The following is a 19,772-nucleotide window of genomic DNA, read 5'->3' on the forward strand; positions in this document are numbered from 1 at the left end:
CCATCCACACCAACATTCCAATCATGTGTATTATCCCACCGAGTTTCAGTGATGCCAACAATGTCATAGTTGTATTTATTTATTAGAACTTCCAGTTCTTCCTGCTTATTACCCATACTTCTTGCATTTGTATATAGGCATCTAAGATACTGGTTTGATCTTGCCTCTCAGTTTTGTCCTGACCCTTTCTCTCTGCCATTATAGCCCACGCTCCCTCTTGTTTCTGACCCATCTCCCAGGTCTCCATGTTCCCCACTTACCTGTGGGCTTTGCTCACCTGTCCCTGTCGAACCTAGTTTAAAGCCCTCCTCACTAGGTTAGCCAATCAGATGCTTTTGTTTTGCTTGTAACCTTTAAGCTGAACCTCAAGAGAGCTATTTTAGTGCTTAATTTTTGGAATTGCTCCTTTAAAATCCCACAAAAGCCTAAGTTACAAATGTATTTTCTTTCTTTTTGTTTTTAATAAAATTTTCCTTTTTTAAGAACAGGATTGGATTTTTGGTGTTCTAAGAGGTTTGTTGCATATGTGTTAAATTACCTGGTGGCAACAGCTAATTTCCTTTGTTTTGTTTCTCAGCTCTTCCCCGGAGGGGGTGCGTGTGTGAAAGGGCTTGAGGATACCCCACAAGCAGGAATTCCCAAGTGTGCCTTCCTGGGATTTGAGAGGGGGTTTGCATTTGGGTGATGGCTGAATTTACCAAGCCAAGGTCAGAGGAAAGGTATTTTAATTCTAGTTTAATACAAGCCTGGAGTGGCCAGTATTAATTTTTAAAATCCTTGTGGGCCCTCACCTCCTGCACTCAAAGTGCCAAAATGGAGGATCACCCTTGACAATTAGTTTTTGTGATAACTACACCATCTATACCATGTGTTTCAGGTTGAATTACTGATAAATATGCTGAACCTTAATGTTTGTGTTTGGGAATTCCTGTTTTTAATCAAAGATCCATACTTTAAAAGCAAACAAACTCAAAGACATTAGTGTCTAACATTTCTAATTATTTGAAGATACAGTTTTCCTTCCAAAAACTCACTGAAATCTTATGCTTTGGCTACATTTAAAGAAACTGATTTAACTTCTTTTCCTACCTCTGTATCTTAATTCCATTCTGCTATAATTTTCTTAATAAAACCAACTGCACTGATTTTTTTGAACATTTTTATTTTTATCTGCTCTCATTTAAGCACATTTATCTGCAGAATATAAATCTCAGGAGTGGAATTTGATTTCCTACAGCCCCTGCATCTTCCTTGCTATCTTTTCCTGAAACACAGACCAACTTTAAGCGTACATGCCATTAGGACATTTACATTGTATATGTTAATTGTAACAATGAAATTAGTGCTGTTTTGCATGCATAGACAAATATTTGCACACATTGTGACAGCCTGTACTCCATGTTCATCACATTTACAAGACAATGATACATTTTGTACAAAGTATGATTTGTGAAGTATCATTTGAAAACTCATAATCTGCTAAACATTATTGTCCTGGTAAAATATGTGTGGCAACTTTGTATGTAATATTATAAGATTCTACTCTATGACATTGCTGTGACATGTTCCAATGTTAGAAAAACAGCCCAAAACAGTTCCTCAGAGACAAAAAGCACCTCAGCAAGGTATCAGTATAATCAAATAGACTATCACCTGGGTAAACGTCCACTCTTTGGCAGGAAGTAGGGTGTGAACAAGAAATTCACATTTTAGGCAAGGGAACAGTTGAGGGTTCCTGTGTGATAGACTGGCTGTCGCCTGTACCCCACCTGGAGATAATCCTCAAAGAGGAGAGAAAGGTGTAAGAATGGAGACCACTCAACACAAATTACCTATCTCCTCCATTCCTCTCTGCTCACAGCAGCAACACCACCTGAAAAAACACTGAACTGAGGGCGGACTCTTGACTGGGAGGCTTTCAGCAAAAAGCACGCGATCAGAAAAGCCTTTGCTTTGAATTCATTGAGCTTGCTAAATTAGCTATTAGTTTGTGTTTTATATTTTATTTTCTTTGTAATCAATTCTGACTTTTATGCCTCATGACTTGTAATCACTTAAAATCTTTCTCTTGTTAATACCCTTGTTTTATTGTTTTATCAGGGTATGTTGGGAGTGAAGTGTTTGGGAAACTCTATTTGGGATTACCTGATTTGTGCATATCATTTTCTATTATTGAAATGACAGACTTTCTATGAGCTTGTAATGCACAGAAGGAAAGAGCTGGGCAGTACAAGATACACTTTTCTGGGGACAAGCCTGGAACTGGGAATTTACTGTCACCCTGTAATGTAATATTATGACATGCTTACAATTCAGATTGGAGTGATTTTTGCATATTAGAGGCTATGTGAGAGCAGGACCAGGTATGATTGCTCTCCCCAGGTAGATCTGAGGGCACGCAGCTGTCCTTCTGTCCAGATTGTATCGTGAGGAATGTCACACACACACATACACACACTACTGTTACATATTTTGTAGCCACTTTGTACTTTTATTACTGACTTGTATTGTAGTAATTGGAGATTGCAATCAGGATAAGGGCCCTTTTCAATTTTGTATCAAAATAACCAACACGTTTGTATTCATTTCTGTCAAAACATCCTTATTTTAAAAGTTCTGGCTGCTGCCACAGAATTCAGCATCACTGATCTACAGGTGTTATAAGCAGGGAGGGAACCTCTGGTGGGAGATTGTGGGGCTGGATGCCTTGATTGTCCAGCATTAACAGCCACGCAAAAGATGGGAGACTCCTGTTCAAATCTATTCTCCCAATCAGCTCACCCGTCAGCATGTCATATTTGTGTTGCCCAATGAATGTACAATCACTGCACTATTCAACTGAGTCTTTAAAATATATACCCAAATGGCACCCTTATCTAAATAGAAATCTGGGGATTCCTACGCAGTACCATAAAAGGCCCAGTGCCTCTATAATAAATATACGATGGATTCATTGTCAGCTCATACAACGATCTCAGCCATCCCCTGGGTAGTTTACAGTTGTATTCAACCCTCTCATTGATTCAGAGTCTGGCAATCCAACCATCTCCACTTGCATCCACCTAGTATTTAAACATATGGCTCAGTCAAACTGATTGGCATTACCACACTATTGGGCTTAGTCCCTGTGACATGAGAACAGAGAGCAAGACAGTGGAATGTGCACAACTTTGCCTCCAACCATCATTGGTCTCTGGGAAGGTACCCATGTCCCACTTCCTTATGACCAGGTTTTTAAAGCTGCCCAGCTGCCTGCCTTATGCTGTGATATCCCCAGCAAGCCACCCTGCCTAACTGCCTCACTGATGGCTACAAACAGCATATTCCTCGCAATTACAAATTATTATGCAACTCTTTCTAAGCAAGCAGCTTTATTCTTAAGGTAAAAGCATTTCAGAGAAAGCATATGCAAAAACAATAGAAGTTCCTATACATATGGCCAAAACTTACCAGATGTCACTCATCAGCCTTACGGAGGCCAAGTAGGCCAAAGTCTTTCCAACTCTTTTGTTTTTGATTTCTCAGATCCTCCTTTGAACTTGATGGAAAGAGCGCTGCTTCTGACTGGATAGTGATTGGTTTTGTCAATCACAGAAAGCTTTTCTCTTCTGGTCCAAAAGGTTTGTAATCTTAATGTTGTTGTTGTCGTCAAACTAGTCCTGATGGTAGCAAGGCCAATGGATTCCTCACAAACCTCATGGATGGTCTGTTTTAGGGCTTCCCAGTCTGCTTTGACACTTGTGCTGTCATTTCCAGGTGTGCATATGGACAGTTTTTCACTGAGGAGTGTTTGGAAGTTCTCTTGGTACACTGAGGAATGAAGTCTTTGGATGTAGTATTGCGGTCTGTGAGATTTGGACTGTGTTCTATATTTCATTGCAATTCTGATGGACATGATTAACCTCACCAGACGGTGGTCAGTCCAGCAATCATCGACTCCTTCCATGACACTGGTGATTTGGATCTCTCTTCAATCCTCTGTTCTTACAATGATATAGTCTAGGAGGTGCCACTGTTTTGAGTGGGGCTGTTACCAAATTGTTTTGTACTTGTTTCTTTGTCTGAAGATTGTGTTTGTGACCACAAGGTTGTGCTGCACACATTTGCTGAGTAGAAGAATGCCATTGGAACTGGTCTTGTCCTTCCTTCCCAATGGTGCTACTCCATATGTTAGCATCTCAGCCAACTCCTGTATTAAAGTCTCCTAAAAGGATTATCTTATCTGTTTTTGGAATGGATGACAAAATATCATCAAGGTCAGTTTAGAAGGATTCTTTCTGTTCTTCTTCAGCATCAAGAGTTGGTGGATGTGCATTGATCATAGTGGCAAATGACTTATTAACCAACTGGATGTGGAGGATCATAAGGTGCTCGTTGATGCAAATAGGAAGCTCAGTCGGGCGGCTGACTAGCAGGTTTTTGATTGCAAAGCCGACACCTGTCGCTTGCTGGTTTCCTGTCCAGAAGAAAGTACACCCGCCACTCTCTTCCCTCAAGTGGCTTTCATCTGCATGTCTTGTTTCACTGAAAGCAGCAATGTCAATGCAGTACCTCGAGAGTTGTCATCAACAATTGCTCTATCTGCATTTGGGTCTTTCACTTTTTGATCTATCTAGTGGAGTACAGACATTCCAAGTTGCAAGAAACTTTTTTGGTTTTGACCACACTGGAAGTGATCCCTCTGGACATGTGAAAGCAGCAGAGAATCCTGTGGCACCTTATAGACTAACAGAGGTTTTGGAGCGTGAGCTTTCGTGGGTGAATACCCACTTCGTCAGACGCAGGTAGTGGAATATCCAGGGGCAGGTATATATACTGACTAGCAAGCAAGCTAGAGATAACAGAGGTAGTGCAGTCAGGGAGGGTGAGGCTGTCTAAAGCAGTAGAAGGTTGGAAAACAAAAGGGAGGAGAAACGGTTCTGTAAATTGGCGAAGCCATTACAAGTCTTTGTTTATCAGAGCTGAGGTGTCAAATTTGCAATGAACTGAAGCTCAGAGCAGTTTCCTCTTTAGCAGATTCTGGGTTCCCTGAAATTTTTTTGCTGCAGAGCACCTTAAAGGTCTGCTATAGGTGTGGCCAGGGAGGTTGAAGTGCTCCCTAACAGGTTTTTTGTAATATAGCCATTCCTGATATCTGATTGGTGTCACATTTATCCTTTCCGTAGTGACTGTCCAGTGGCCGATGTACATAGCAAGAGGGCAATTGCGGGCATATGAATGGCGTATACTTACATCTGTGAACGTGCAGGGTGAATGAACATGATGGATGTGGCTGATCTGGTTAGGTCTATGGTTGGTGTCACTTGTGTGTAGATATGTGGCCGAATTGTTTGGGTCATCGAGGTTTGTTGGCATGGATTGGTTCTGAGTGGAGTTACTATATGGGTGCGGTGTGCAGTTGTGGTGTGTGAGAATTACGTTTTCAGAGTTGGCAGTTGTCTGTGGCGTAGGACTGGTCTGCCACCCTAATGACCTGTGAAGTGTGGGATTCATTGTCCAGGATGGGTTGTGCTCCCTGATTGATGGTTGGAGGTTTAGCTGGGGGCTGTATGTGATGGTCCAGTGGATAGTTGTTGGTTCTTTCTTGGTTTGTCTTGCAGTAGGAGGCTTTCTGGTACTATGTCTGCTTGTTGATCTTTTCAATTCTCCTCGTGCGGTATTGTAGTTTAGAGATGCTTGGTGAGATTTTGTATGGGGTTTGGTCTCTGTCTGAAGGGGTTAGAGCAGATGCGGTTTGTACCTCTAGTGGCTTGGCTGTAGACAATGGATCGTTGTGATGTGGCGGATGGAAGCTGGAGGCATGAAGGTAGGTACTCAGTCGGTAGGTTTTCGATACTAGAGTTGGTGTTAATAGTGACCATCGCTTATTTTGCCCGTGAGTGTCTAGAAGTGCGAACTCGTGTAGATGGCCAGGCTGAGGGTTTGATGGTGGGGTGGAAGTTGTTGAATCGGTGGTTGGAATTTTTCTGAGTCTCCTTCCCATGGGTCAGATGTTGAGATGTCATCAATGTAGCGTTAAGGTAGAGAAGGGTTGATGGACGAGAAGCTGAGGAAGCGTTGTTCCAGGTCAGCCATAAAAATATTGGCGTATTGTGGGGCCATGCGGGTGCCCATAGCAGTGCCACTGATCTGGAGGTATATATTGTCATCAAACTTGAAATAGTTGTGTGTGAGTATAAAGGCATAGAGCTCAGCAGCCAGTTGTGCTGTGGCATCATCATTCTCCAGTCAGGTATTGTGGGATATAGCCTATATCCCTCTTTTAGTCCTGTCTCCATATGGGGTGAGCAGAGGGGTTCCTAAAAAGGCCTGCTCAGTCATGACCACTGTTGCTGAAAATGCCTCCCATCCCAGTACAGGGATGACGACCATCTTGCAGTCACTGCCTGTGTGTGCGTCTCTTCACCTATTCCCATCGCCACTTGCTCATCGCCGCAGGACTTTTATGGGTAGGGGTGGGGAAAAAGTTCTTCCCATGAAAGAAGCCTGTGCGTGAGTAGTTTAATGTGGAGGAGCTGATGTGCACCAGCAGCCACACAAATCCTGGCTGAAGAGGCACCTGTGTCTGGTGGCAAGGAGGTCCAAGATGACCAGGGGTTTCTCCTCCGTTGCAGTCTTTGTCTGCCTTCGCAGTCATTAAGAGGTGATCTTGCTTCATCCACCTGTTCTGACATTGAGGTCTTATACTGGGTTGTGCTGTGCTAGGCTGCACTTTGTCTAGTACTTCACCTTTGACCTTACTGCTGTAAGCTCTACCCTGACATCTGGTGGTGAGCTGTGGAAAAGGAGTTCAGGGGCTGATCTAGTTTGCATGGGGACATCCACCCTGCCTAGCATGATGAGACTGCTTGCCCAAATGGTCAATCTGGCTGCTGCGGGATCCCCAGTCTCGTTGTTATTGGGGCAGGAGTAATAAAGTGTTGTTATCCTGGTTATTGAATCAAGGACACTAGAACTGTACTTGGCATTTTATGACGGAGGGACTTGCCCTCAACTAAGTAGCACTCACTCTGCAAGGAGCATGGGTTCCAAAGCCCAGCGAATAGAGATGGGATGGGGATGTGCACCTGGTGGTGTGGGCCCTAAACACCCCTTTGAATCTTTGTCTCTCCATAGTACAACAACAGAGCTAATTCTGACTCCATTAAGAGTCTTGTTATGTGCTGTAGAGCTGAAATGGCTGATTCCTAGGTCTAAGTATCAGACATACTTTGGGCTAGTGGTTCTGGGTGTGCCAGCACTGAGGCTCCCCTGCTAACAGCTGAAATCACTAAAAAGCTAAAGTTACTAAAAGCTGAAGTCACTGAGAGCTGTGTTAAGCATGGGGGGCGGGGGGAGCTGAAGACATGGTGAGCGGCTAGCAGGGTGGCTGGTGGAGAGACATGGCAATTGGGCGTTGATGTGAGCAATGGAGCATGAAAGTAGCCCCCATATCTCCCCCCCCTTCCACTCAGGCTGGGAGGTAAACTCTGCAGATGAACTTCTGAACTCTGGGGCTGCACTGACCAAGGACAGAAATTGTGGGGGGGTGACTTAAGACCCTGAGGGGAAAAGGACACTGCCAAACTTACTTGGGGGTGGGTCTTTTGCTCATGATTTGTGTTCTGAATCTTGTTTGTGGTGTTTCCCCACATAATGCCACATTTACTAAAGGAAGGAAACAAAGGTTTTTGCTACACTCAGACTCTGTGCTTGCGAGAGGGAAGTATTGCCTTTTAGAGGCACCCGGGGGGTGGAATGTAATTGTCCCAGGTCACTGGGTGGGGGCTTGAGCCACTTTTTCCTTGTATTATTGAAAAGGAACCCCTAGACACTGAACCCAGCCCTTGTTGCTACTGACTCTGACAGGTAGAAGGGTTACACTGCCATAGGTGACCCTACCAGAAGTACGACACTACAGACAGCACCGTTATTAGGGTCTTAAGTATATGCAAGATGGTAATACCTTTCTTAAAGATAACGAATCCATCAGAGAACACTGGATGGAACGCTACCAAAAGCTTCTAAATTGAGACTCAACTGTGAGTGACAACTCCATCCCTGGGAAACTCTTGCCAACCCACCAACATCTGAGGAGGTCTGCAAAGCAATTAAACACATGAAGAACAATAAAAAAAACCAGGCCCTGATGACATGCCAGCTGAAGTACTGAAAATGAGAGAAGAAAAACTAACAAGCTTCACTTGCTGCTCCTCAAAATCTGGCGCACTGAAGAAATCTTGCTGACTTATGTAATGCTAACATCCTCACTATTTTCAAAGAGGGACATAGGGCCATCTGTGGCAACTATTGAGGGATGGCCCTTCTCTCGATTGCTGGGAAGATTCTTGCTAGGCTCTTATTGAATTGCCTGCTCCCTGTTGCAGGGGAAGTACTTCTAGAGTCCCAGTGTGGACTCAGACCATCACAAGGTACAACCGACATGATTTTTGCAGCCAAGCAGATCCAGCAAACATGTCAAGAACACCACCAGGAGCTGTATATGGCCTTTATGGCTCTGACCAAAGCCTTCAACTCTGTCACCCATGAGCCTCAGTGGAAAATCATGTCACAGTTTGGCTGCTCAAACAATTTTATCACCATTGTAAGAATCCTCCATGACCAGATGACTGCCTCCATCTTATGCAGTGGCTCTACCTCTGAGCCTTTTGTCATTCGAACTGGCGTAAAACAAGGCTGTGTACTGGCACCCATCATTCTCCATTTACTTAGCAGCTATGAAAACACTAATCCAATAGAGTCTACCATAGGGCATTGGCATCCAATATAGGATTGACATCAGCCTCTTCAACCTTTCTCGTCTCTGTGCCTGAACTAAAGTAATATTGGCAACAGTAACCAAACTCCAGTATGCAGATGCTTGTGCAATAGTTGCACGCTCAAAAGAGGATCATCAAACACCCTTAACTGCTTCTCTGAAGCTTACAAAAGCCTATAACTCTGAACTTCAGCAAAAACAAAAGCTCTCCACCAGCCAGTTCCTGGTCAATCATCAGACCCAACAAGGAAGCTCTATATCACTAGTTCTCAAACTTCTGTACTGGTGACCCCTTTCACACAGGAAACCTCTGAGTGTGACCCTGTGTAAATTAAAAACACTTTTAAATACATTTTACATCATTATAAATGCTGGAGACAAAGCAGGGTTTGGTGTGGAGACTGACAGCTCGCAACACTCCCCCCTTCTTTTTCTTGGCTGGGTCCCAAGGAGGGGCCCCAAAACTGAATCTGAGCACAGGGCCAAGGGGCCCCACTAACTCTAAATCCACCACTGGCTGTCACGTCACCGGGGCTGGGGATATTGTGTTCACTGATCCCCTCAATCTCCAACCTACCTGGGCCTTACAGCAGACCTGGCCCTGCCCACTAGCTCCTCTCCACTCCCTAGCCCACCCACCACTTGCTTCCCCTCTCTCCCTGCCCGCTTAAGGCTTAGCCCTCTCATTTTTAAAAATGATTGCTTGACCCCCCCAGTCTTTTCTGACAGCTCTGTTGCCAGGTATCCAGTTTTAGACTGGAAACTCCAGTAGAAAACGGGACCTGAGTGTCCAGTTAGCAGTGCTGACTGGAAACTAAAAGTCCGGTTATAGGAGTAACCACATTAGCCTCCTCTCCTACCTCTCCCAACACCCACCCCAGAGGGTTGGACAGCTCAGTGCAGAGAGAGATGAAGAGTATGGGCTAGAATCAGGTAGGTACCCGCTCTATGTGGGCAGGGGTGGGGGATGGGGGGGCTAGATCCAGTTTACCCCCTCCCCAGCCCTGCTGTGCTTGCAGTTTACCCAGGTCCCTCTCCTGCTCCAGGAACCAAACCTAGCTCCTGCCCCACTGTGTTTTTGCTCCCGGCCCCTTTTACAATCATTCCCCAGGAGGCCCACAAATATGTTTGGCGCAGGGCCCACAAAAAATGAATCTGGCCCTGGGCCTCTGGTTGCTAAGTTCCACAATATCCAGGTCATTGTCTGGGATCCAGGCTACTAGGTGAGGTCATACCTGGTCCTCTGCAACAAGAAACACTCTCTCCCACCACCTTGTTAAACATGCAGCAGATAGGGTATTCACACAAAACAGTAAGAAAAAACCCCATTTTGTCACATCTAAAATTGATCATTAATATATTAACCGTCTATTAGGAGAATTTGGCACATTTGCTTTAGGTTGTTTGCAAATTCAAGAAGGCAGCTGTGTCCCTTTATATTCATGTTTGTGTATGTTTATTTCTACAACCATGATGGCTAAAAAAAACCCACTATTTCATTTCAAACAAAATTGTACAATTAGGAGCCACTGAATATTCCCCACACATACAGCTCTCTGTTTTTTAACAGTTGTAACGTCTCTTCTTCCCCGTCTCCCACTATTAAGGGCAGATTGCACAAAGAACAACTTATCTGATAGCAGTATGTTAAACTGTAACAATCTGCTCACTTACATGTTTTTCAACAGTATAATAAAAGAGCGAAAGGGTTCCTGTCACTCTGTCAAATGCAGCATTTAATATCACTGGGCCCAAACCAAAACTCTGGATTCAAATGCACTGTTTACTGTGAGGCAGTTTGTATCAGAAATCTCTGGCTATGAGTCCTCTTTTGTATTAACAATTCTGTTAAGCATACACAATCTCCTTCTGGTGCGTTTTTAGTCAGATATGGCTCTGCAAATATGAATTGTATATTTGAAACAAACTGGGTGTGAAAAACCTGCAAGAATAAATGTGTAAAGGTTTTTCTCATTGAAAACAGTTTCAGCTTAGCAGCTGGAACATTTCACAAATGAAATTTAAAGATCGGACACACAGAACACAATGACCCAACTTTTCCTTTGTCCCTGAGAAATGACAGAGGCTGGAGAAAACTCATGCACCTACCAAATATATTTCCAACTGTATAAAAAGAAAATCCACAACAAACATATCAGTAAAGACTGGTCTTCTTCATGATCCTCAGGAATTCCTGCTCATTCACTTCCCCATCTCCATCTCGATCTGCTTCATCAATCATTTCCTGCATGATGTTAAGGATTCAGAGACCAAATTAGATGGGTCCATTAAGGTATATCACGGAAGGGAGGGAAATAGAATGAAAAGGACACAGGATTTTATTACAGCAAATTTCACATCCAATCTATTCAAAAGCAGTTGTTATGCTACTATACACGCTGTGTGGTACAGAAACTATCCTGGAAGAAAACAACAGATCCTGCTGTATTGCATCTTTGTAACTCCAGAGTACTGCAATTTTACTGAAGTCATTGGAGTTACTCAGGATATACAAAAGTGTAACTGTAAGTAGGATCCTTCCGGTCATATATACTCAACACAGTCTTGGCCTTTAGAACTATTTCACACACAGATATTCATAAACTCTTTAACTTTATTTTTTGTATTAGTGCACGTGGAAAGGATTTTGATTTAAGATGCAGAAGGATAGCACAACATTCACTTAAACATTACAATGTTGGCACTGGGCAAGAGCTCCCACTGCGGTGTGGATCTTTAACTTGCAATCTTTAGTCCCAGATTACTGCCATTTGAGCCAGAATGACACCAGCAGAGTACAGGAAATAGAAGGAAGGGAGTGGGAAAGGAAAGGGCAGCAGGAAATGGAGATAATTTAAGTAAAACTCAGCACTTTCTGTTGTTACAAAGATAATTTACAAATTTACCTGCTTGCATCCAGGGCAAGGGTGGGTTTAAATAACTTTTACATCCCATCCCTGATCCTGGTGCCTGTGGTGTGCTTCTTCCACATAAGCCCGAGCAGCCACAGGATTGTGCTGGCTAACACTAGCCCCCACAGAGCCATAACACGAACCAGGTTTGCAGGCACACAGCAGCATTCTGGACACATTCCCTTGTCCTACCATCCCCATGTCTTGAAGACTGAGAGGGTTTTAACACAGATCCAGTTATTCCACCAAGGAATTTCCCCACACAAGGGAAATCCTCAAGCACTTGGTTAGGGCAGTCTTATGGACCTTTTGCACTACCACAGCAATGCAAAGGGGATATGTCAGGGACTGGGAATCTGGTCTATGGAGCGTGAAAGAACAAAAGATCTAGCGGGTCACCAACGTTGTTAGATATTCGGCTGCAAGTACGTGTTTTTCCTGTGCACTGTTCCAGCTTTGTGCAGACCTTGAGCAAACCACTCAATGACCACAAGATCTGTTTAGGAATGAAGACACACAGCTAGGTTTATTGTTGATGAAGCACGGTAATAGCACCTGGCAGACTCTACGAAGATACTAAGACACGTATGCCCAGGACAATGGATGCAGCTTAGTTAGTGGCAGGACTTTTCACTGCCCCGTAGGCTGGGCAAAGACACTTCCTCGGAGGCTTAATTTTATATGTTAGTATAAACAAGTTACGTATTGCCCATCTGGCGTGGTTAGTTAACACCCTCTGACGTAGCCGGTTACCACCCATCACCTTATACATTTTTATTCATTACACAGTTATTCTGTGTAATTTTTAGGAGGGTCAATATGTCCCCGTTATCTTTGGGGAATGTTTTTGTACTATCTTTAATACTGAAATGCTCTGGTACCACTCTTCTAAAATGAGTTTGCATAAGTACTTTGTACCTACCACTTCTTAGAAATGTGTGTTTTGTGCAATATTAGTCTTGTTCTTGCCAAATTCTGTAAATTGTGCAAGCAGGCAAAGCCTGATGTTTGCTCACAGCCTAACTTTGCTTTATATCAGCAAAGCTTGCCCACTACTTTAGTTCAGGCCTGTCATAAACACACAGCGAAGGGTAGCATAAAATCTCTCCTTTACCTGTAAGGGGTTAAGAAGTTCAAATAATTTGGTTGACACCTGACCAAAAGGACAAATAAAAGAAGAAGATCCTTTCAAATCTGTGTGTGTGTGTGTGTGGGAGGGGTTGTTGGTGCTCTCTTTGTGGGTTCTCTATCGGACAAAGAAGGACCAGGACAAGAAAAAAACATCTCCTAAAACCCTACCTGAAATAAGGATCTAAGATTACAAACTGTAAGAAATAGCAAGGAAATGCATTAGATTATCTTTTGTTTTAGCTTATGAATTTTCCCTATTCTAAGAGATAATTTTATTCCTGTTTTGTAACTGAGAAGCAGAATCAAAGGGGAATCCTCTGGGTTTTAAATCTTTTGATATACCCTGTAAAGTTATCTTCCATTCTGATTTTGCAGGTGTGATTCTTTTACTTTTTTTTTTTTTTTTAAATAAAATTCTTCTTTTAAGAACTTGATTGATTTTCAGTGTCCTAAAAAAACGGGGATTTGGTCTGTGCTCACTTTATTGACTTAATTGTTGGTATATTATTCTCAAGCCCCTCCCCCGCCCCCCCAGGAAAGGGGATGAAGAGGCTGGGGGGGATTTGAGGGGAGGGGAGGGGAAATAGGGCTCTAAGTGGCCCTTCCCTGAATGTTTGTTTAAATCACTTGGTGGTGGCAGCAATACTGTGCAAGAACAAGGAAAGGAATTTGTGCCTTAGGGAAGTTTTAACCTAAGATGGTGGAATATAAATTTAGGGACGTCTTTCATGTGGGTCCCCACATCTGTAGCCCAGAGTTCAGAGTGGGGAGAGAACCTTGACAAGGACTCATACAAGGGCTTATATTTTAGGCTCTTTCTACTACATCGTACACCCATCTCTTTAAAAAGAGCATACTCAAGGCCCCCAAGTACTGTGTGACAAACTAAATCAGAATTCTGTTGCAAAACTTCTGGATTCTGTGGCACTCTAGTGCAGCAGACTGGTGATTTTGCAGCAGTTTCACTTAAGCTAAAAAATGAAAGTTAATGAATTAAATCTGAATGGAGTAATACAATCAATGACTACTGTGACATTGCAGTCTACACGATTTTATAAAAATATGCTAGAGTGAATATAATGTAGCTGGAATATGCTTCACGCAAAAGGTCTCTAAGGTATCATTACAAAGCTTATAAACTACTGAGTGTGATCATCCTATTTGTATAAATGTACCACTTTTGTATCTGAAACTAGGAATATGAAATATAACTCTGAGATCCTATTGTGATTGTGCAAAGTGTGGGCCATTAATGGTAGTTTGGAATCTTGATGACTCCCATCAACCAGGACAATTGTCTGCAGATGGGTGTGTTTTACCTGTAAGTCTTCCTGTATACATGTGTGCTGGCAAGTGGGTAATGAAGTCTTGCAGTGACATGTGATCATTTCACCTGAGCTGGAATCCATCTCTAACCTGGTGTCTTTCCATTGAGAAGGAGGGGGTGGGAATCCAGAGAGGGGCAAAGGATTCCTGCCTTATGCAAAAGATATATAAAGGGATAGAACAGAACAAAGGGAGGGAAGGAGCCATCATGAAGAATCCCCTAGTTACCACCTGAGCTGGAACAAGAGCTGTACCAGAGGAAAGAATTATGCCTGGGCCTGGAAGGTGTCTAGTCTGAGGGGGAGGGGGGGAAAAAAAAAAAAAAAAGTACTGAAGCATCTCTGAGGGTGCGATTATCTGTATTCAGTTTGATTAGACACAGATTTGCGCATTTTATTTTATTTTGCTTGGTGACTTACTTTGTTCTGTCTGTCTGTTACTACTTGGAACCACTTAAATTCTACTTTATGTATCTAATAAAATCACTTTTTACTTATTAATTAACTCAGAGTATGTATTAATACCTGGGGGAGCAAACAACTGTGCATCTCTCTCTATCAGTGTTACAGATGGCAAACAATTTATGAGTTTACCCTGCATAAGCTTTATACAGGGTAAAACGGATTTATTTGGGTTTAGACCCCATTGGGAGTTGGGCGTCTGAGTGTTAAAGACAGAAACACTTCTGTTAGCTGCTTTCAGGTAAACTTGCAGCTTTGAGGCAAGTAATTCAGACCCTTGGTCTTTGTTGGAGCAGATGGGAGTGTCTGGCTCAGCAAGACAAGGTGCTGAGGCCCCGAGCTGGCAGAGAAGGCAGGGGTAGAAGTAGTCTTGGCACATTAGGTGGCAGCTCCCAAGGGGGGTTCTGTGATCCAATCCAACCTGTCACAACTACTATGTACACAACATACGTGGGCAAAAATCATACAAGGCACAAACCTGTAGCTCCTCATCTGTGAGATTTTCCCCAAGTTCCTTGGCCACACGTTTAAGGTTTTTGAAAGAGATTTTGCCAGTTTCATCATCATCAAACAGTTTGAAGGCTTTTAGAATCTCCTCTTTGGAATCTTTTTCAGCCTTAAGGAAGTAAACAACATACCAGTTCATAGCCAAAAACTTTGTTTACTTGTAGTTAAGTCTAAGGGTACATATCAATAACTTAAGTGTAAAATTGTAGTTATCAAAATAAACATTAGAAACACAGGAAACTCAGACAAGATTCAATATAAAAGAAACCCAATTATTAGAAATTATGCAAATAGTGAGTGAAAGCACTTAGCAAGCCTTAATTTTGCCAATGTAATGATGTTCTCTGAATGTCACTTTTCTGTTCCTCTCATGTCTAGGACCAGATCTTTGCATGATTAAAGTTTTGCAGTATCAAGCTTCTACACTGTCAAATATGCTATTTTGTTATCAATGAGTTTTTCTAAGAATTTTTAGGTACAGTACACAGATCATGGCAGTACAGATCTTAAATTTGGAAAAACATTGCACTGGCATAATGACTATCACTGTCATCCTCACAACTTACCAAAACTTATCACAGCTTCTCTTTTTGGTGGCCAATGTTTTTCTTCTCTTGTGTGGTTTTAATATTAGTTTCTCTCCACACTCTTCTTTTTAAGCAATCTTATCAGAGAGAAAGATCTTAAAGATACCACCAGCTATGATGGGATGGTTCCTATTTGCAACCACAACTTTTGCACATGTAGTTGCTAAGATTAGGCAGGGAAGTTTTGAGTCCTTTCAATTCCCACTGAAATCAACAGGAATTGAAAAGCATTCAGCAACTTGCAAAGTTGGTTTCATTGTAACTGGCCCAATTTACATACCATCTTCTGAGTCATCATCACCAGAAAGTCATTGAAGCTGATCTTTCCTGTTCCTTCCTTATCAATGTCTGATATCATTTTCTTGATCTCTTCTTTTTTGGGTTCAAACCCTAGTGCTCTCATGGCCACCTGCAAACAATGAAAAAAGATTAGCTCCTCAGTGGGCAATGGAAATAGAAGTATGAAAGACAAAAAGTTAAACTATGTCACACTGTGGTTAAATTAGGTATTTTTTCCTGAAGGCAAACAGCAAGGTCAAAGAGCAGGTGATGGAAAAATGGTCTCCTAATAACACTTAGCAACCTGGAGAGAGCTGAATGCCTTTACAGTAACTCCTTCGGCTTGTATAGGAGCTCTCTAGACATGCTCTGGAGAATATTACATCCAGCCTTCTCTAGTCAGTACTAGCAAGGAAGTGGAGTCAGTAAAGGGGAAAATTAATGGAAGAGAGAAGTTTTTGGTGTTCTGCAGACCCTCTTTCCCCCATAAGAAAAAAGCCGAAGATGTAAAACTCATCACTCATGCCACGTAAGAAATTGTTCCCCCTATTCTCAGGTCTTTAACCTTATTCATTTGATCTTTAGCATTCTAATTCACTTTTTGAGGTCTGGGTTTTCCCTCTTTCTGGCTTAGAACTCGGACACCCACTCAGAGGATAAGTGTTCTGGTTAGGTGAAAGGTTTGGGAAAACAAATAGAACAGATCTAAAAGACCACCTTTTCTCTATGGGAAATCAAGTGTGGATGGGGTACAGGAAAATGCAGAGAGCTCTCCCTTTCTACTGGTCAAAGGGTCACTACACTATTATGTGGACAATACATTCAGTATGATGAACCTCAGATATACAGATTTCCTGGATCTTCTAGGGAGGTAACTGGAGGGAAAAGAAAGGTCACAGCCTTCAAGGAATGTGACCCCATGGGAGAAGATCCCATCATGTCTAGTACTGTACTGAACTCCAATCTACTGTGCTCCTCAAGTCAACCAGCACTTAAGCCCAGGGGGAGTTTGCGGTTAAACCTTGACATAAACCTTCAGAAGAAAGTCTAAAACAGCTGGGATTCTGGTTCCTCTATAAAGCTCCTTTAAAAAAGCTGAATAGTTGGTTTTGTCCATCATGTACATAGAAGTTGCTTCAGCCCCTGCCACATTCCACTGACATAATGGAAATTTCTCTCAAAGAGTGTAGAAAAAACACTTAGAATCCCCTCAGCATATTTGAGAGTTTCCCCATCCTTTCACACACTGCTTTTACATTCCCTGGTGAAGAGGCAAATGGCAGACTTGAAGGCTGTGTTTTTTGTTATGGAACTATACTTATCTCATAGAACTGGAAGGAATCTTGAAAGGTCATTGAGTCCCAAGTACCATCTCTGACAGATTTTTTTTTTATTGTTTTGTGTGCCTCAGATCCCTAAATCAAAGATGGAACTCACAACCCTGGGTTTAGCAGGCCAATGCTCAAACCACCGAGCTATCCCTCCTGCCATGAGGTTGCCTTTCTGCATGGTCCTCTGAGTGTGGCAGGGTTTAAACTGGAGAAGCAGAAGAGGGAGCTGCAGAAAGCAGGAAAATCCTAGACAGGGTTAATCATCATCCTCCCTAGCAGAATGAGGTGAGGTAGAGGCCCCAAATATCTGCTCTGTCACAGAGACACAGAAATGACGACATTGGCATGTTCTTTAACAATGGCTTTCATAATGGTATGAGCCTAAGGTGGCTTTCATAATGACCAAAAACCTTTGACCTTCTACCAACACATACAAAGCTCAAGACATCCTAGAACTACAATCCAGAGTGTGTTTTTGCCAACCCAGCTCCAAAGAGACCCATGGGAGAAGGGGACAGCACAAAGAGTGACAGATAGCAGTTGTGTGGGGTTGCAGTGGCTTTGTGTTGTAAAGGGATCAACCCTCCTCTGCCCCAGCTTAAATTAGTTTAGGTCTTTATATGTCTAAGTCCTTTTTCTCTTTAACATTGAGTTTAATCTTGCCTTTAGCTCCTTAACATCTATGTTCCCAGTGCCATCGGTATCAAACAGATCAAAAGCCTCTCGGATCTCCTGCTTCTGGTCTTCAGTTAGTTCAAGTTTAGGACCTGTCTTCTTCCTCTGGGCTACTGCCCCTAATGTAGATTTCTTGAAGCTGGAAGCCTTGAAATATTAACAGAAGAGCAGAGACTAGAATTAGATTCCCAAAGCAGGCAGACAAGACTCTCAGTGTCAGGGGAGAACAAACCGGAATGAAATCAGAAGCTTCCATTCTCAGCAACCCTTGTGATTTCCAGAGAAGCTAGAGAACAATAGACATTGTGGCCACACAAAAATGTAAAAAGCTGCCCTTTTAAAGGACTGAGGTATGGCTTATGAAGACAGAAGGTTCCAGCCTGAAGGTGTAACTTGCAGGGATGATATAGACGGAGTATAATATGCAGGGATCTATTTGTATATTAGTGCATTGAAATCAAGACAGTGCAATGTATGCTGAGACTGTTAATTTTTGCAGGGTACAGCGAACCAGGGCAGCGCCCAGGCTCAGCACTTGGGGGGGGGGGTGCCACGGCAGCTGCCGCGAATCACCATACCCTAGGGACGGCTCTGTGAGTGTGTCATGTGGGGGGACACTAGGCCAGCCTGGGGTGTGTGTGATTAGGGTGTGGGGGGGCCAGGCTGGCACAGGCAGCAAAGGTCAGGCCTGAACTCACCAGCAGGAAGCAGCAGCAGTGACCCCAACCCTCCCCGCCAGCTCCCAGTGTTGCTCAGAGGAGGGGATCGAAGCCAGAAAGAGGTAGGCAGGGGCGGAGTAGGGGAAAGAAGAAGCAGGTGGGGGCTTAAGAGAAAGGGTGGAGTAGGGGTGGGGTCTGGGATGGAGAGGGAGTAGTCCCAGACCTCACACACCCCTAGTGACAGCCGTGGCTACATGGTTGGGATAAAGATGATACAGTGCACACCAGAATATGTTTGCAAGCCATGCAGCTGGGTCCAGCACCATGTAGCACACACTAGGGCCTGTCGCCTACCTATGTCATGCCACCTAGATCAACTGGAGCAACACATTGTGGCAGTGTAGCCTAATGAATTAGCAATGAACCAGTCTCAGAAGACCTGGTTCGAATCCCAACACTTTTATTAGCCTGCAGGGGGACCTTCCGTAAGTAATGTCCCTGCTCTGCACCTCAGTTTCCCCACCTGTAAAATGGGGATAATGCTACCACCCTCCTTTGTAATGTACTTTGACATCAACAAGGGCTGGGTGGTGTTATTATGACAGGGTGGGAGGAGGACACGCGCATGTGGGGCCTGCAGCCCCCTTGAAAGCACCACTACAGCACGGGCAAGGATGCAGCTAGGAACTCGGTACCTGCCACGCCAGCCCGGACCCAGCCCCAGGACCTCAGGGCTGCCTCCCCCGGGGCGGTGACTACCCCAGGGCCCACTGCCCCTGCCGCTGTGTGGGGCTGGGGTTGCTAAGCCCCTGTGACAGGCTTCGGGGCCTGCTACTGCTGCTGCTGCACCCCGCTGCGGTCACTCCACCAAGCAACCAGCCTCGCCCGCGCCACGCCGTGTTGTGCCCCCCGCCCCGTCTCGTCCCGTCCTGTCCTCCGGACTGGGCAGCCCTCGCCCGCCTCACCATCCCGCAGGCCGATGCGCTGGGGCAGCGCCTCCACTTCGGACAGGAAAAAGGGGGCAGGCACAGTATCAACGGCAGACTTCCCCATAAGCCAACAGTTCTACTCCGGTGCCATAGCAACCACGTTTTCCATTGGTTAAACGCCTCGCTCTGGAGCCCCGCGCCTATGCCGATTGGCCAA

General features: G+C 43.9%; 2 protein-coding genes across 15 annotated transcripts in view; one reads left to right on the plus strand and one right to left on the minus strand.

The window, feature by feature from the left end:
• The window catches only part of KIF1A (kinesin family member 1A), a 522,969-nt gene that overhangs the window by 438,328 nt on the left and 64,869 nt on the right, over nt 1-19,772 (plus strand). The gene's annotated exons all lie outside the window — the stretch shown is intronic.
• On the minus strand, nt 10,859-19,681 carry CETN2 (centrin 2). 3 transcript variants are annotated; one of them, XM_075068654.1, is made up of 6 exons: nt 19,592-19,681; nt 17,956-18,114; nt 17,399-17,518; nt 15,963-16,091; nt 15,067-15,204; nt 10,859-11,003 (listed from the first exon to the last, which is right to left on the minus strand). In XM_075068654.1, the coding sequence occupies exons 1-6, from the start codon at nt 19,592-19,594 to the stop codon at nt 10,914-10,916; spliced, it is 639 nt and encodes a 212-aa protein (XP_074924755.1). In that variant the 5' UTR covers nt 19,595-19,681; the 3' UTR covers nt 10,859-10,913. The 3 variants fall into 3 exon arrangements, with proteins under 3 accessions (XP_074924755.1, XP_032622746.1, XP_032622749.1); XM_032766855.2 differs by lacking the exon at nt 17,399-17,518 and having other exon boundaries at nt 19,592-19,679; XM_032766858.2 differs by lacking the exons at nt 17,399-17,518; nt 17,956-18,114 and having other exon boundaries at nt 19,592-19,613.

The sequence above is a fragment of the Chelonoidis abingdonii genome, chromosome 8 (assembly GCF_003597395.2).
Source record: "Chelonoidis abingdonii isolate Lonesome George chromosome 8, CheloAbing_2.0, whole genome shotgun sequence".
Taxonomy (NCBI): Eukaryota; Metazoa; Chordata; order Testudines; family Testudinidae; genus Chelonoidis; species Chelonoidis abingdonii.

Excerpts from the sequence above, each read along its gene's own strand:
- CETN2 (XM_075068654.1), bottom strand. Across the intron at positions 17,519-17,955 it reads TAGATGTTAAGGAGCTAAAG|CTCCCTCTTCTGCTTCTCCA; the intron begins GCAAGATTAAAC and ends TGCTTTCTGCAG. Across the intron at positions 15,205-15,962 it reads TGATGATGACTCAGAAGATG|GCTGAAAAAGATTCCAAAGA; the intron begins GTATGTAAATTG and ends TACTTCCTTAAG.